The following is a 17,965-nucleotide window of genomic DNA, read 5'->3' as shown; positions in this document are numbered from 1 at the left end:
TTTTTCATATGAAGTTTCTATAATTAAAACAACACAGACATCTCAAGCATTCTTCCAATACAAAACCTGGTGAGGTTTAATAGTCATAGCTCTCCTTTCCTTCCACTCTTTAGTTGGGGACTCTGGTGGCTGATTGTGCTGCCCTTGGTGCTACGCCTTGACATCTGGGGATGCCCCCACAGTACCGGGAGTGAATCATCTTACTGTGATACTTCAGCTGTCTAATGAACGACTTGTGTTTTTCCAATTTTAGGTTACTACACTTGTAAATTGTCCCCAGAATCCTTCCAGCAGGAAAAAAGGACGTTCAAAGAGAGCCAGAGTCCTCCTAGCGTCCGTGGAGGAGGCAACTTGCGACCTGTTAGACAAGGGAGAGAAGATCGCCCAGGAAGCCACCGTGTTACGGGCAGAGTTGGCCGCTGCGCTGGCGGAGGTTCGCAAAGAGAGTGAGTGCGCTAGGCCTGGACAGGAGCAGAGTGCATTTCTTTAGGGTGTTAGTTACTCGCTTAGATCTGTGAGTGTTTTGTTTTTGTTGGCTTGAGTTTATTAGTCTTTCACAGAGCTGTGAAACTGAGCTGTGGGAGGTAGAGCGGCTCATTAGACAGCTCCGAGGCTCAGAGTCCCAGTCCTGGCTCTTTCCTTTAGCTATTCAGTCCCTGCAGACAGCTGCCCACCTCCATCCACGCCATAACTCACCCACAATAAACCAAGGGAAAGCTAATGAGGCTAAAGACATATTTGCCCATACATACATAAATTATAAACTTCCTCATAAGCAGTTGGGAGATAGAAATTTCAGATTTGACTGCCTCAATAAGTACATTTTTTTATTTTTCAATTTTCTGGAGGTTTAGATTTACTAAAAATTTTTTTAGTGCCTTGCATAAACTATGCGTAATCTCTGTTGCTGCTTTGTTAATATTACATAATAAAAGCATATATTTCATCTTTTGATGTCTTTACTTATGATAATGCAACAATTTCCTAATGAATGTAAATCTCATCTGTAGAATATTTTTAAAAGAACTGTTCAGTGTCTTTGGGTCAATGGAATGATTTTGTGTACATCAGCTTGCTGCAGGTAATTATTTTGGGAGGATAAAGAAAATTGAATTCAGGAAAAATGATTGGGATATCCAAATACTTCTTTTCTCCAACACCCAGCATAACTAAGAAAATTGGAAAGTCAGGGCAGGCTGTGGTGGTTCATGCCTCCAATCCCAGCACTCCAGAGGTACAGGTAGGAGAATTTGAGACCAGACCGGGCTACATAGTGAGATCTTGTCTCAAAAAAAATCAGAAAGTAAAGCCTTTTCTAATTCTAAAATGAAAATACTAGCTACAGTAAACTTTGGATCAAATTTATGAGACAGGGGATTATTTGTGATATAATTTTTATATCTTTTTGGTGGTACTGGTGTTGAATGCAGGGCCCAGTGCTTGTTAGGCAGATACCCTATCATTTGAGCCATACCTCCAGCCTAATTATATATTTTTTTGAAATAAATTTTATTGTGTACATTTAAGGTATACAATATGACATCATGGGATTCATATAGATAGAAAATGGTTACTATAGTGAAACAAATTAACACATCCATCGTTTAACTTAGTCCTCCAGGTCCTCAACTTTTTTGGTGGTAATAGCTAAAGTGTACAAATGTAGCCAAATTCCTGAATGCCATATAGCTAGAGTCTTCATGGTGTGCATTAGCTCTCTGGACTTGTTCATCCTACATATCTGCTTTCTATCCTTTGATCTACAGCTCCCCATTTCCTCCCATTTTCCCCTCTAACTCCTGGGAAAAACTGTTTCATTTTGTATTTCTGTATATCTGACTTCTCTCTTCCTCTTTTTTTAGATTCTACATGTAAGTGAAGTCATGTGATATTTTCCTTTCTGTGTCTGGCTTATTTCACTTAGCATCATGTCCTTCAAGTTTACATTGTGGCAAATGGCAGGGTCTCTTTTTTTTTTTTAAATTATTTTATTATTCATATGTGCATACAAAGCTTGGGTCATTTCTCCCCCGTGCCCCCACCCCCTCCCTTACCACCCACTCCGCCCCCTCCCTCTACCCCCCACCCTCTCAATACCCAGCAGAAACTATTTTGCCCTTATTTCTAATTTTGTTGAAGAGAGAGTATAAGCCATAATAGGAAGGACCAAGGGTTTTTGCTGGTTGAGATAAGGATAGCTATACAGGGAGTTGACTCACAGTAATTTCCTGTGCGTGGGTGTTACCTTCTAGGTTAATTCTTTTTGATCTCACCTTTTCTCTAGTTCCTGGTCTCCTTTTCCTATTGGCCTCAGTTGCTTTTAAGGTATCTTCTTTAGTTTCTCTGCGTTAAGGGCAACAAATGCTAGCTTGTTTTTTAGGTGTCTTACCTATCCTCACCCCTCCCTTGTGTGCTCTCGCTTTTATCATGTGCTCAAAGTCCAATCCCATTGTTGTGTTTGCCATTGATCTAATGTCCACATAAGAGGGAGAACATACGATTTTTGGTCATTTGGGCCAGGCTAACCTCACTCAGATGATGTTCTCCAATTCCATCCATTTACCAGCAAATGATAACATTTCATTGTTCTTCATGGCTGCATAAAATTCCATTGTGTATAGATACCACATTTTCTTAATCCATTCATCGGTGGTGGGGCATCTTGGCTGTTTCCATAAGTTGGCTATTGTGAATAGTGCTGCAATAAACATGGGTGTACAGGTGCCTCTGGAGTAACCTGTGTCACAGTCTTTTGGGTATATCCCCAAGAGTGGTATTGCTGGATCAAATGGTAGATCAATGTCTAGCTTTTTAAGTAGCCTCCAAATTTTTTTTTCCAGAGTGGTTGTACTAGTTTACATTCCCACAAACAGTGTGAGAGGGTTCCTTTTTCCCTGCATCCTCACCAACACCTGTTGTTGGTGGTGTTGCTAATAATGGCTATTCTAACAGGGGTGAGGTGGAATCTTAGTGTGGTTTTAATTTGCATTTCCTTTATTGCTAGAGATGGTGAGCATTTTCTCATGTGTTTTTTGGCCATTTGAATTTCTTCTTTTGAAAAAGTTCTGTTTAGTTCACTTGCCCATTTCTTTATTGGTTCATTAGTTTTGGGAGAATTTAATTTTTTAAGTTCCCTATATATTCTGGTTATCAGTCCTTTGTCTGATGTATAGTTGGCAAATACTTTCTCCCACTCTGTGGGTGTTCTCTTCAGTTTAGAGACCATTTCTTTTGATGCACAGAAGCTTTTTAGTTTTATGAGATCCCATTTATCTATGCTATCTCTTAGTTGCTGTGCTGCTGGGGTTTCATTGAGAAAGTCCTTACCTATACCTACTAACTCCAGAGTATTTCCTACTCTTTCCTGTATCAACTTTAGAGTTTGGGGTCTGTTATTAAGATCCTTGATCCATTTTGAGTTAATCTTGGTATAGGGTGATATACATGGATCTAGTTTCAGTTTTTTGCAGACTGCTAACCAGTTTTCCCAGCAGTTTTTGTTGAAGAGGTTGCTATTTCTCCATCATATATTTTTAGCTCCTTTGTCAAAGACAAGTTGGTTATAGTTGTGTGGCTTCATATCTGGGTCCTCTATTCTGTTCCACTGGTCTTCATGTCTGTTTTTGTGCCAGTACCATGCTGTTTTTATTGTTATTGCTTTGTAATATAGTTTGAAGTCAGGTATTGTGATACCTCCTGCATTGTTCTTTTGACTGAGTATTGCCTTGGCTATTCGTGGCCTCTTGTGTTTCCATATAAATTTCACAGTAGATTTTTCAATCTCTTTAATGAATGTCATTGGAATTTTGATGGGAATTGCATTAAACATGTAGATTACTTTGGGGAGTATCGACATTTTTACTATGTTGATTCTACCAATCCATGAGCATGGGAGATCTCTCCACTTTCTATAGTCTTCCTCAATCTCTTTCTTCAGAAGTGTATAGTTTTCCTTGTAGAGGTCTTTCACATCTTTTGTTAGGTTTACACCTAGGTATTTGATTTTTTTTGAGGCTATTATAAATGGAATTGTTTTCATACATTCTTTTTCCGTTTGCTCATTGTTAGTGTATAGAAATGCTAATGATTTTTCTATGTTGATTTTATATCCTGCTACCTTGCTATAGCTATTGATGATGTCTAGAAGCTTCTGAGTAGAGTTTTTTGGGTCTTTAAGGTATAGGATCATGTCGTCTGCAAATAGGGATATTTTGACAGTTTCTTTACCTATTTGTATTCCTTTTATTCCTTCTTCTTGCCTAATTGCTCTGGCTAGGAATTCCAGTTCTATGTTGAATAGGAGTGGGGATAGTGGGCATCCTTGTCTGGTTCCTGATTTTAGATGGAATGGTTTTAGTTTTTCTCCGTTAAGTATAATGCTGGCTGTAGGTTTGTCATATATAGCTTTTACAATGTTGAGGTACTTTCCTTCTATTCCTAGTTTTCTTAGAGTTTTTATCATGAAATGATGTTGGATCTTATCAAAGGCTTTTTCTGCATCTATTGAAATGATCAAGTGGTTTTTGTCTTTGCTTCTGTTAATGTGGTTTATTACATTTATTGATTTTCATATGTTGAACCACCCCTGCATCCCTGGGATGAAGCCTACTTGGTCGTGGTGAATAATCTTTTTGATGTGTTGCTGAATTCGGTTTGCCATTATTTTGTTGAGGATTTTTGCATCAATGTTCATTAAGGAGATTGGCCTATGGTTCTCCTTTTTGGAGGTGTCTTTGCCTGGTTTTGGGATAAGTGTAATACTGGCTTCATAAAATGTGTTTGGCAGTTTTCCTTCCCTTTCTATTTTGTGGAACAGTTTAAGGAGGGTTGGTATCAGTTCTTCTTTAAAGGTCTGATAGAATTCAGCAGAGAATCCATCAGGTCCTGGACTTTTCTTTTTGGGGATACTCTTGATTGCTGCTTCAATTTCATTTTGTGTTATAGGTCTATTCAGGTGATTAATTTCCTCTTGGTTCACTTTTAGATGATCATATGTATCTAGAAATCTGTCCATTTCTTTTAGATTTTCAAATTTATTTGAATATAGGTTCTCAAAGTAGTCTCTGATGATTTCCTGGACTTCCATGGTATTTGTTGTTATCTCCCCTTTTGCATTCCTAATTCTACTAATTTGGGTTTTTTCTCTCCTCATTTTAGTCAGGTTTGCCAGAGGTCTATCGATCTTGTTTATTTTTTCAAAGAACCAACTTTTTGTTTCATTAATTCTTTGTATGGTTTTTTTGGTTTCTATTTCGTTGATTTCAGCTCTTATTTTTATTATTTCTCTCCTTCTATTTGTTTTGGGATTTGCTTGTTCTTGTTTTTCTAAGAGTTTGGATGTATCATTAGTTCATTGATTTGGGATCTTTCAATCTTTTTAATATATGCACTCATGGCTATAAACTTTCCTCTCAAGACTGCCTTAGCTGTGTCCCATAGGTTCCGGTAGGTTGTGTTTTCATATTCATTGACTTCCAGGAACTTTTTAATTTCCTCTTTTATTGCATCGATGATCCATTCTTCATTAAGTAATGAGTTCATTACTTCATAAGTGCATTCATTATTCATTATAGCTGTTTGCATGTTTTTTGTCTTTACTTTTGTTGTTGAGTTCTACTTTTACTGCATTGTGGTCAGATAGTATGCACGGTATAATTTCTATTTTCTTATATTTGCTGAGGCTTGCTTTGTGCCCTAGGGTATGATCTATTTTGGAGAAGGTTCCATGGGCTGCTGAGAAGAATGTATATTGTGTAGAGGTTGGATGAAATTTTCTGTAGACATCAACTAGGTCCACTTGCTCTATTGCATATTTTAGATCTTGGATTTCTTTATTGATTTTTTGTTTGGATGACCTATCTATTAATGATAATGGGGTGTTAAAGTCTCCCACAACCACTGTGTTGGCATTTATATATGCTTTTAGGTCTTTCAGGGTATGTTTGATGAAACTGGGTGCGTTGACATTGGGTGCGTACAGATTGATGATTATTATTTCCTTTTGGTCTATTTCCCCTTTTATTAGTATGGAATGTCCTTCTTTATCTCGCTTGAGCAATGTAGGTTTGAAGTCTACTTTGTCAGAGATAAGTATTGCTACTCCTGCCTGTTTTCGGGGGCCGTTGGCTTGGTAAATCTTCTTTCAGCCTTTCATCCTTAGCCTATGCTATTTCTGTCAGTGAGATGAGTCTCCTGTAAGCAACAAATTGTTGGATCTTCTTTTTTAATCCATTTTGTCAAACGGTGTCTTTTGATGGGTGAATTAAGTCCATTAACATTAAGCGTTAGTACTGATAGGTATGTGGTGATTCCTGCCATTTAGTTGTCTTAGTTGTTTGAAGGTTTGATTGTGTGTACCTAACTTGATGTTACTCTCTACTGTCTTGCTTTTTCTTTTCCTGTGGTTTGGTGCTGCCTGCCTTTTCATGGTTAAGTTGGGTGTCACTTTCTGTGTGCAGGATCCCTTGCAGAATCTTTTGTAATCGTGGCTTTGTGGTCACATATTGTTTTAGTTTCTGCTTATCATGGAAGACTTTTATTGCTCCATCTATTTTGAATGATAGCTTTGCTGGGTAGAGTATCCTGGGGTTGAAGTTATTTTCATTCAGTGCCCGGAAGATCTCACCCCACGCTCTTCTTGCTTTTAATGTTTCTGTTGAGAAGTCTGCTGTGATTTTGATGGGTTTACCTTTGTATGTTACTTGTTTTTTCTCTCTTGCAGCCTTCAATATTCTTTCCTTAGTTTCTGAACTTGTTGTTTTAATGATGATATGTCGTGGAGTAGTTGTATTTTGATCTGGTCTGTTTGGTGTTCTGGAGGCCTCTTGCATCTGTATGGGAATATCTTTCTCTAGATTTGGGAAATTTTCCATTATTATTTTGTTGAATATATTACTCATTACCTTAGCTTGCACCTCTTCTCCTCCTTTGGTACCCATGATTCTCTAGTTTGGTCTTTTGATGGAGTCGGTGAGTTCTTGCAGTTTCTTTTCACAGGTCTTGAGTTGTTTAATAGTTCTTCAGTTTTTCCTTTAATTACCATTTCATCTTCAAGTTCTGAGATTCTGTCTTCTGTTTGTTCTATTCTGCTGGATTGGCCTTCCATTTTGTTTTGCAGTTCTGTTTCGTTCTTTTTTCTGAGGTTTTCCATATCCTGGCTGGTTTCTTCTTTAATGTTGTCTATTTTTGTCCTGAGTTCATTTATCCATTTATTCATTGTGTTCTTTGTTTCACTTTGGTGTTTATACAGTGCTTCTATGGTTTCCTTTATTTCTTCTTTTGCTTTTCCAAATTCTCTATTTTTGTTGTCTTGGAATTTCTTGAGTGTCTCCTGTACATTTTGGTTGACCCTATCCAGTATCATCTCTATAAACTTCTCATTGAGTACTTGTAGTATGTCTTCTTTTAAATTATTCTTGTGGGCTTCATTGGATCCTTTGGCATAGTTTATCTTCATTTTGTTGGAGTCTGGATCTGAGTCTCTGTTCTCTTCATTCCCCTGTCGTTCCTGTACTAATTTTTTGCTGTGGGGAAACTGGTTTCCCTGTTTTTTCTGTCTTCCCGTCATTGTCTTTGGTGTTGTTACTGTCCCTGTACTGTGTGCAATTAAGTATTTTCTAACTGTATTAATAACAATGGTAATATTTAGAATGGAAGTGTGAGCTGAGATGGAAAGCAAGAAGTTAAAGAAAAGGGGAAAACAAATATACAGACAAGAGGGAGAAAGCAGAACAAGGTATCAGACAAGAGAGTTTCAAAGGTACAAACAGGGAGCGTTAGTGTACTAATCAACAGTAAGCTGAACAGACATTAGAGAGACAGAGAGAGGATTGAAAATCAAAGATAAAAAAATAAAAAATAAGTAAATGAAAGAAATATCTATATATAAAAATGAATTAAAATAAAATGGAAAATAGAAAATTAAAAAAAAAAAACAAAAAACTTCCAACTTTATATGCAATGCAGTTTCAGTCTTAATAATTTGGGTGTCCATCTTATTCTCCAGTCCTGGAGTTGATGCCTCAGATGTTGTTCTGTAGTTGTCTCATCAAAGGGGATGCATAAAGTAGAACAAAATTACACTCACACACACACACACACACACACACACACACACAGAGAGACACACACAAATGCCCCACCAAGTGTCCCAAGTTCAAATGCAATACAGTTTCAGTAAGTTTTTCGGCTTGCAGGTGTAATTCGGTTGTTCTCTCATCAAAGGTAGGGAGAAAAAGAAAAAAAAGCATCTGGAGACAGTTCTGAGAGTGGTATCTGCAAGTGTGGCTTGCCTGCCTGCTGCTTTCAGCCTGTAGCTGGCGGCGTTATTTATGCAGATCTCTGGGGTGAGCTAGCACTCACCTGGTCCCACAGGCTTTGTTTGTTCAGAGTTCTCCTGTGCGGGAGCCTCTGCTACAGGCTTTCCCCTTTCCAAGCACTGGGAAAGGTGACACTTTTCTTCTTGCTTATTACTCAGTTTCTCTTTTTTTCCTGGGTGGAGGTCAGTCTGTCCAGGGGGCTATGCTGCTCTGGCCCAGGCTTGTCTGTGGGAGTACCGCGGTACCACAAAGCTCACCTGGTCCACGTCTTCCCAAGCCGTCTGGGCGCCAGCGACTGGTGGCCCAGGGGCCCTCCTTGTTTCTCTGTTTAACGTGAAGTGGAGATTCTCTGCACCGGCTGGAGATGTGGAGGGGTCAAAGTTATGCCTTTTCTCAGTGATTATGCCTGCAAAGTGTGTCTCCAGCATCTCTCCAAGATTTCACTATAGGAGGGTCGCTTTCTGCTTCCTACCTCTAGCCACCATCTTTAGTAACTCCTGATAGTTTCTTTACCCTATTTGTATTCCTTTTATTCCTTCTTCTTGCCTAATTGCTCTGGCTAGGAATTCCAGTACTATGTTGAATAGGAGTGGATATAGTGGGCATCCTTGTCTGGTTCCTGATTTTAGAGGGAATGGTTTCATAATGCTGGCTGTAGGTTTGTCATATATAGCTTTTATAATGTTGAGGTACTTTCCTTCTATTCCTAGTTTTCTTAGAGCTTGTATCATGAAATGATGTTGGATCTTATCAAAGGCTTTTTCTGAATCTATTGAGATGATCAAGTGGTTTTTGCCTTTGCTTCTGTTAATGTGGTTTATTACATTTATTGATTTTCATATGTTGAACCACCCCTGCATCCCTGGGTTGAAGCCTACTTGGTCGTGGTGAATAATCTTTTTGATGTGTTGTTGAATTTGGTTTGCCATTATTTTGTGGAGGATTTTTGCATCAATGTTCATTAAGGAGATTGACCTATAGTTCTCCTTTTTGGAGGTGTCTTTGCCTGGTTTTGGGATAAGTGTAATACTGGCTTCATAAAATGTGTTTGGCAGTTTTCCTTCCCTTTCTATTTCATGGAATAGTTTAAGGAGGGTTGGTATCAGTTCTTCTTTAAAGGTCTGATAGAATTCAGCAGAGAATCCATCAGGTCCTGGACTTTTCTTTTTGGGGAGACTCTTGATTGCTGCTTCAATTTCATTTTGTGTTATAGGTCTATTCAGGTGATTAATTTCCTCTTGGTTCAGTTTTGGATGATCATATGTATCTAGAAATCTGTCCATTTCTTTTAGATTTTCAAGTTTATTAGAATATAGGTTCTCAAAGTAGTCTCTGATGATTTCCTGGACTTCCATGGTGTTTCTTGTTATCTCCCCTTTTGCATTCCTGATTCTACTAATTTGGGTTTTTTTCTCTCCTCTTTTTAGTAGGGTTTGCCAGGGGTCTATCGATGTTGTTTATTTTTTCAAAGAACCAACTTTTTGTTTCATTAATTCTTTGTATGGTTTTTTTGGTTTCTATTTTGTTGATTTCAGCTCTTATTTTTATTAGTTCTCTCCTTCTATTTGTTTTGGGATTTGCTTGTTCTTGTTTTTCTAAGAGTTTGAGATGTATCATTAGGTCATTGATTTGGGATCTTTCAGTTTCTTTAATATATGCACTCATGGCTATAAACTTTCCTCTCAGGACTGCCTTAGCTGTGTCCCATAGGTTCCGGTAGGTTGTGTTTTCATTTTCATTGACTTCCAGGAACTTTTTTTTTTTTTCCATGTTCTTTCTGATGAGATTTTATTGTCTTTTTTTTTTTCATTTTTCTTTTATTATTCATATGTGCATATAAGGCTTGGTTCATTTCTCCCCCCTGCCCCCACCCCCTCCCTTACCACCCACTCCACCCCCTCCCACTCCCCCCTCTCAATGCCCAGCAGAAACTATTTTGCCTTTATCTCTAATTTTGTTGTAGAGAGAGTATAAGCAATAATAGGAAGGAACAAGGGGTTTTGCTGGTTGAGATAAGGGTAGCTATACAGGGCATTGAGTCACATTGATTTCCTGTGCATGGGTGTTACCTTCTAGGTTAATTCTTTTTGATCTAACCTTTTCTCTAGTTCCTGGTCCCCTTTTCCTATTGGCCTCAGTTGCTTTAAGGTATCTGCTTTAGTTTCTCTGCATTAAGGGCAACAAATGCTAGCTAGTTTTTTAGGTGTCTTACCTATCCTCACCCCTCCCTTGTGTGCTCTTGCTTTTATCATGTGCTCATAGTCCAATCCCCTTGTTGTGTTTGCCCTTGATCTAATGTCCACATATGAGGGAGAACATACGATTTTTGGTCTTTTGGGCCAGGCTAACCTCACTCAGAATGATGTTCTCCAGTTCCATCCATTTACCAGCGAATGATAACATTTGGTTCTTCTTCATGGCTGCATAGAATTCCATTGTGTATAGATACCACATTTTCTTAATCCATTCGTCAGTGCTGGGGCATCTTGGCTGTTTCCATAACTTGGCTATTGTGAATAGTGCCGCAATAAACATGGATGTGCAGGTGCCTCTGGAGTAACAGTCTTTTGGGTATATCCCCAAGAGTGGTATTGCTGGATCAAATGGTAGATCGATGTCCAGCTTTTTAAGTAGCCTCCAAATTTTTTTCCAGAGTGGTTGTACTAGTCTACATTCCCACCAACAGTGTAAGAGGGTTCCTTTTTCCCCGCATCCTCGCCAACACCTGTTGTTGGTGGTGTTGCTGATGATGGCTATTCTAACAGGGGTGAGGTGGAATCTTAGCGTAGTTTTAATTTGCATTTGCTTTATTGCTAGAGATGGTGAGCATTTTTTCATGTGTTTTCTGGCCATTTGAATTTCTTCTTTTGAGAAAGTTCTGTTTAGTTCACTTGCCCATTTCTTTATTGGTTCATTAGTTTTGGGAGAATTTAGTTTTTTAAGTTCCCTGTATATTCTGGTTATCAGTCCTTTGTCTGATGTATAATTGGCAAATATTTTCTCCCACTCTGTGGGTATTCTCTTCAGTTTAGAGACCATTTCTTTTGATGAACAGAAGCTTTTTAGTTTTATGAGGTCCCATTTATCTATGCTATCTCTTAGTTGCTGTGCTGCTGGGATTTCATTGAGAAAGTTCTTACCTATACTTCCTCTTTTATTTCATCGATGATCCATTCTTCATTAAGTAATGAGTCATTTAGTTTCCAGCTGTTTGCATGTTTTTTGTCTTTACTTTTGTTGTTGAGTTCTACTTTTACTGCATTGTGATCAGATAGTATGCATGGTATAATTTCTATTTCCTTATATTTGCTGAGGCTTGCTTTGTGCCCTAGGATATGATCTATTTTGGAGAAGGTTCCATGGGCTGCTGAGAAGAATGTATATTGTGTAGAAGTTGGATGAAATGTTCTGTTGACATCAACTAGGTCCATTTGCTCTATTGCATATTTTAGATCTTGGATTTCTTTATTAATTTTTTGTTTGGATGACCTATCTATTGATGATAATGGGGTGTTAAAGTCTCCCACAACCACTGTGTTGGCGTTTATATATGCTTTTAGGTCTTTCAGGGTATGTTTGATGAAACTGGGTGCGTTGACATTGGGTGCGTACAGATTGATGATTATTATTTCCTTTTGGTCTATTTCCCCTTTTATTAGTATGGAATGTCCTTCTTTATCTCGCTTGAGCAATGTAGGTTTGAAGTCTACTTTGTCAGAGATAAGTATTGCTACTCCTGCCTGTTTTCGGGGGCCGTTGGCTTGGTAAATCTTCTTTCAGCCTTTCATCCTTAGCCTATGCTATTTCTGTCGGTGAGATGAGTCTCCTGTAAGCAACAAATTGTTGGATCTTCTTTTTTAATCCATTTTGTGAAACGGTGTCTTTTGATGGGTGAATTAAGTCCATTAACATTAAGCGTTAGTACTGATAGGTATGTGGTGATTCCTGCCATTTAGTTGTCTTAGTTGTTTGAAGGTTTGATTGTGTGTACCTAACTTGATGTTACTCTCTACTGTCTTGCTTTTTCTTTTCCTGTGGTTTGGTGCTGCCTGCCTTTTCATGGTTAAGTTGGGTGTCACTTTCTGTGTGCAGGATCCCTTGCAGAATCTTTTGTAATGGTGGCTTTGTGGTCACATATTGTTTTAGTTTCTGCTTATCATGGAAGACTTTTATTGCTCCATCTATTTTGAATGATAGCTTTGCTGGGTAGAGTATCCTGGGGTTGAAGTTATTTTCATTCAGTGCCCGGAAGATCTCACCCCACGCTCTTCTTGCTTTTAATGTTTCTGTTGAGAAGTCTGCTGTGATTTTGATGGGTTTACCTTTGTATGTTACTTGTTTTTTCTCTCTTGCAGCCTTCAATATTCTTTCCTTAGTTTCTGAACTTGTTGTTTTAATGATGATATGTCGTGGAGTAGTTGTATTTTGATCTGGTCTGTTTGGTGTTCTGGAGGCCTCTTGCATCTGTATGGGAATATCTTTCTCTAGATTTGGGAAATTTTCCATTATTATTTTGTTGAATATATTACTCATTACCTTAGCTTGCACCTCTTCTCCTCCTTTGGTACCCATGATTCTCTAGTTTGGTCTTTTGATGGAGTCGGTGAGTTCTTGCAGTTTCTTTTCACAGGTCTTGAGTTGTTTAATAGTTCTTCAGTTTTTCCTTTAATTACCATTTCATCTTCAAGTTCTGAGATTCTGTCTTCTGTTTGTTCTATTCTGCTGGATTGGCCTTCCATTTTGTTTTGCAGTTCTGTTTCGTTCTTTTTTCTGAGGTTTTCCATATCCTGGCTGGTTTCTTCTTTAATGTTGTCTATTTTTGTCCTGAGTTCATTTATCCATTTATTCATTGTGTTCTTTGTTTCACTTTGGTGTTTATACAGTGCTTCTATGGTTTCCTTTATTTCTTCTTTTGCTTTTCCAAATTCTCTATTTTTGTTGTCTTGGAATTTCTTGAGTGTCTCCTGTACATTTTGGTTGACCCTATCCAGTATCATCTCTATAAACTTCTCATTGAGTACTTGTAGTATGTCTTCTTTTAAATTATTCTTGTGGGCTTCATTGGATCCTTTGGCATAGTTTATCTTCATTTTGTTGGAGTCTGGATCTGAGTCTCTGTTCTCTTCATTCCCCTGTCGTTCCTGTACTAATTTTTTGCTGTGGGGAAACTGGTTTCCCTGTTTTTTCTGTCTTCCCGTCATTGTCTTTGGTGTTGTTACTGTCCCTGTACTGTGTGCAATTAAGTATTTTCTAACTGTATTAATAACAATGGTAATATTTAGAATGGAAGTGTGAGCTGAGATGGAAAGCAAGAAGTTAAAGAAAAGGGGAAAACAAATATACAGACAAGAGGGAGAAAGCAGAACAAGGTATCAGACAAGAGAGTTTCAAAGGTACAAACAGGGAGCGTTAGTGTACTAATCAACAGTAAGCTGAACAGACATTAGAGAGACAGAGAGAGGATTGAAAATCAAAGATAAAAAAATAAAAAATAAGTAAATGAAAGAAATATCTATATATAAAAATGAATTAAAATAAAATGGAAAATAGAAAATTAAAAAAAAAAAACAAAAAACTTCCAACTTTATATGCAATGCAGTTTCAGTCTTAATAATTTGGGTGTCCATCTTATTCTCCAGTCCTGGAGTTGATGCCTCAGATGTTGTTCTGTAGTTGTCTCATCAAAGGGGATGCATAAAGTAGAACAAAATTACACTCACACACACACACACACACACACACACACACACACACACAGAGACACACACAAATGCCCCACCAAGTGTCCCAAGTTCAAATGCAATACAGTTTCAGTAAGTTTTTCGGCTTGCAGGTGTAATTCGGTTGTTCTCTCATCAAAGGTAGGGAGAAAAAGAAAAAAAAGCATCTGGAGACAGTTCTGAGAGTGGTATCTGCAAGTGTGGCTTGCCTGCCTGCTGCTTTCAGCCTGTAGCTGGCGGCGTTATTTATGCAGATCTCTGGGGTGAGCTAGCACTCACCTGGTCCCACAGGCTTTGTTTGTTCAGAGTTCTCCTGTGCGGGAGCCTCTGCTACAGGCTTTCCCCTTTCCAAGCACTGGGAAAGGTGACACTTTTCTTCTTGCTTATTACTCAGTTTCTCTTTTTTTCCTGGGTGGAGGTCAGTCTGTCCAGGGGGCTATGCTGCTCTGGCCCAGGCTTGTCTGTGGGAGTACCGCGGTACCACAAAGCTCACCTGGTCCACGTCTTCCCAAGCCGTCTGGGCGCCAGCGACTGGTGGCCCAGGGGCCCTCCTTGTTTCTCTGTTTAACGTGAAGTGGAGATTCTCTGCACCGGCTGGAGATGTGGAGGGGTCAAAGTTATGCCTTTTCTCAGTGATTATGCCTGCAAAGTGTGTCTCCAGCATCTCTCCAAGATTTCACTATAGGAGGGTCGCTTTCTGCTTCCTACCTCTAGCCACCATCTTTAGTAACTCCTGATAGTTTCTTTACCCTATTTGTATTCCTTTTATTCCTTCTTCTTGCCTAATTGCTCTGGCTAGGAATTCCAGTACTATGTTGAATAGGAGTGGATATAGTGGGCATCCTTGTCTGGTTCCTGATTTTAGAGGGAATGGTTTCATAATGCTGGCTGTAGGTTTGTCATATATAGCTTTTATAATGTTGAGGTACTTTCCTTCTATTCCTAGTTTTCTTAGAGCTTGTATCATGAAATGATGTTGGATCTTATCAAAGGCTTTTTCTGAATCTATTGAGATGATCAAGTGGTTTTTGCCTTTGCTTCTGTTAATGTGGTTTATTACATTTATTGATTTTCATATGTTGAACCACCCCTGCATCCCTGGGTTGAAGCCTACTTGGTCGTGGTGAATAATCTTTTTGATGTGTTGTTGAATTTGGTTTGCCATTATTTTGTGGAGGATTTTTGCATCAATGTTCATTAAGGAGATTGACCTATAGTTCTCCTTTTTGGAGGTGTCTTTGCCTGGTTTTGGGATAAGTGTAATACTGGCTTCATAAAATGTGTTTGGCAGTTTTCCTTCCCTTTCTATTTCATGGAATAGTTTAAGGAGGGTTGGTATCAGTTCTTCTTTAAAGGTCTGATAGAATTCAGCAGAGAATCCATCAGGTCCTGGACTTTTCTTTTTGGGGAGACTCTTGATTGCTGCTTCAATTTCATTTTGTGTTATAGGTCTATTCAGGTGATTAATTTCCTCTTGGTTCAGTTTTGGATGATCATATGTATCTAGAAATCTGTCCATTTCTTTTAGATTTTCAAGTTTATTAGAATATAGGTTCTCAAAGTAGTCTCTGATGATTTCCTGGACTTCCATGGTGTTTCTTGTTATCTCCCCTTTTGCATTCCTGATTCTACTAATTTGGGTTTTTTTCTCTCCTCTTTTTAGTAGGGTTTGCCAGGGGTCTATCGATGTTGTTTATTTTTTCAAAGAACCAACTTTTTGTTTCATTAATTCTTTGTATGGTTTTTTTGGTTTCTATTTTGTTGATTTCAGCTCTTATTTTTATTAGTTCTCTCCTTCTATTTGTTTTGGGATTTGCTTGTTCTTGTTTTTCTAAGAGTTTGAGATGTATCATTAGGTCATTGATTTGGGATCTTTCAGTTTCTTTAATATATGCACTCATGGCTATAAACTTTCCTCTCAGGACTGCCTTAGCTGTGTCCCATAGGTTCCGGTAGGTTGTGTTTTCATTTTCATTGACTTCCAGGAACTTTTTTTTTTTTTCCATGTTCTTTCTGATGAGATTTTATTGTCTTTTTTTTTTTCATTTTTCTTTTATTATTCATATGTGCATATAAGGCTTGGTTCATTTCTCCCCCCTGCCCCCACCCCCTCCCTTACCACCCACTCCACCCCCTCCCACTCCCCCCTCTCAATGCCCAGCAGAAACTATTTTGCCTTTATCTCTAATTTTGTTGTAGAGAGAGTATAAGCAATAATAGGAAGGAACAAGGGGTTTTGCTGGTTGAGATAAGGGTAGCTATACAGGGCATTGAGTCACATTGATTTCCTGTGCATGGGTGTTACCTTCTAGGTTAATTCTTTTTGATCTAACCTTTTCTCTAGTTCCTGGTCCCCTTTTCCTATTGGCCTCAGTTGCTTTAAGGTATCTGCTTTAGTTTCTCTGCATTAAGGGCAACAAATGCTAGCTAGTTTTTTAGGTGTCTTACCTATCCTCACCCCTCCCTTGTGTGCTCTTGCTTTTATCATGTGCTCATAGTCCAATCCCCTTGTTGTGTTTGCCCTTGATCTAATGTCCACATATGAGGGAGAACATACGATTTTTGGTCTTTTGGGCCAGGCTAACCTCACTCAGAATGATGTTCTCCAGTTCCATCCATTTACCAGCGAATGATAACATTTGGTTCTTCTTCATGGCTGCATAGAATTCCATTGTGTATAGATACCACATTTTCTTAATCCATTCGTCAGTGCTGGGGCATCTTGGCTGTTTCCATAACTTGGCTATTGTGAATAGTGCCGCAATAAACATGGATGTGCAGGTGCCTCTGGAGTAACAGTCTTTTGGGTATATCCCCAAGAGTGGTATTGCTGGATCAAATGGTAGATCGATGTCCAGCTTTTTAAGTAGCCTCCAAATTTTTTTCCAGAGTGGTTGTACTAGTCTACATTCCCACCAACAGTGTAAGAGGGTTCCTTTTTCCCCGCATCCTCGCCAACACCTGTTGTTGGTGGTGTTGCTGATGATGGCTATTCTAACAGGGGTGAGGTGGAATCTTAGCGTAGTTTTAATTTGCATTTGCTTTATTGCTAGAGATGGTGAGCATTTTTTCATGTGTTTTCTGGCCATTTGAATTTCTTCTTTTGAGAAAGTTCTGTTTAGTTCACTTGCCCATTTCTTTATTGGTTCATTAGTTTTGGGAGAATTTAGTTTTTTAAGTTCCCTGTATATTCTGGTTATCAGTCCTTTGTCTGATGTATAATTGGCAAATATTTTCTCCCACTCTGTGGGTATTCTCTTCAGTTTAGAGACCATTTCTTTTGATGAACAGAAGCTTTTTAGTTTTATGAGGTCCCATTTATCTATGCTATCTCTTAGTTGCTGTGCTGCTGGGATTTCATTGAGAAAGTTCTTACCTATACTTCCTCTTTTATTTCATCGATGATCCATTCTTCATTAAGTAATGAGTCATTTAGTTTCCAGCTGTTTGCATGTTTTTTGTCTTTACTTTTGTTGTTGAGTTCTACTTTTACTGCATTGTGATCAGATAGTATGCATGGTATAATTTCTATTTCCTTATATTTGCTGAGGCTTGCTTTGTGCCCTAGGATATGATCTATTTTGGAGAAGGTTCCATGGGCTGCTGAGAAGAATGTATATTGTGTAGAAGTTGGAATGAAATGTTCTGTTGACATCAACTAGGTCCATTTGCTCTATTGCATATTTTAGATCTTGGATTTCTTTATTAATTTTTTGTTTGGATGACCTATCTATTGATGATAATGGGGTGTTAAAGTCTCCCACAACCACTGTGTTGGCGTTTATATATGCTTTTAGGTCTTTCAGGGTATGTTTGATGAAACTGGGTGCGTTGACATTGGGTGCGTACAGATTGATGATTATTATTTCCTTTTGGTCTATTTCCCCTTTTATTAGTATGGAATGTCCTTCTTTATCTCGCTTGAGC

At 38.4% G+C, this 17,965-nt stretch overlaps 1 protein-coding gene across 3 annotated transcripts in view; it reads left to right on the top strand.

Moving 5' to 3' along the window:
- Ctnna3 (catenin alpha 3) overlaps nucleotides 1-17,965 on the top strand; it is a 1,740,232-nt gene that overhangs the window by 78,417 nt on the left and 1,643,850 nt on the right. For 2 of the 3 annotated variants that reach the window (XM_074078977.1, XM_074078976.1), the window contains exon 3: nucleotides 254-446. The exons of the other annotated variant lie outside the window; for it this stretch is intronic. In XM_074078977.1, the coding sequence (XP_073935078.1) occupies nucleotides 254-446 (193 nt within the window). The remainder of the gene's footprint in view (nucleotides 1-253; nucleotides 447-17,965) is intronic. 3 annotated transcript variants of the gene reach the window in all.

Source organism: Castor canadensis, chromosome 7 (assembly GCF_047511655.1).
Source record: "Castor canadensis chromosome 7, mCasCan1.hap1v2, whole genome shotgun sequence".
In the NCBI taxonomy this organism is placed as follows: Eukaryota; Metazoa; Chordata; class Mammalia; order Rodentia; family Castoridae; genus Castor; species Castor canadensis.
Note: the sequence above shows the minus strand (reverse complement) of the source record. Positions and strands in the feature narration are given on the sequence as shown.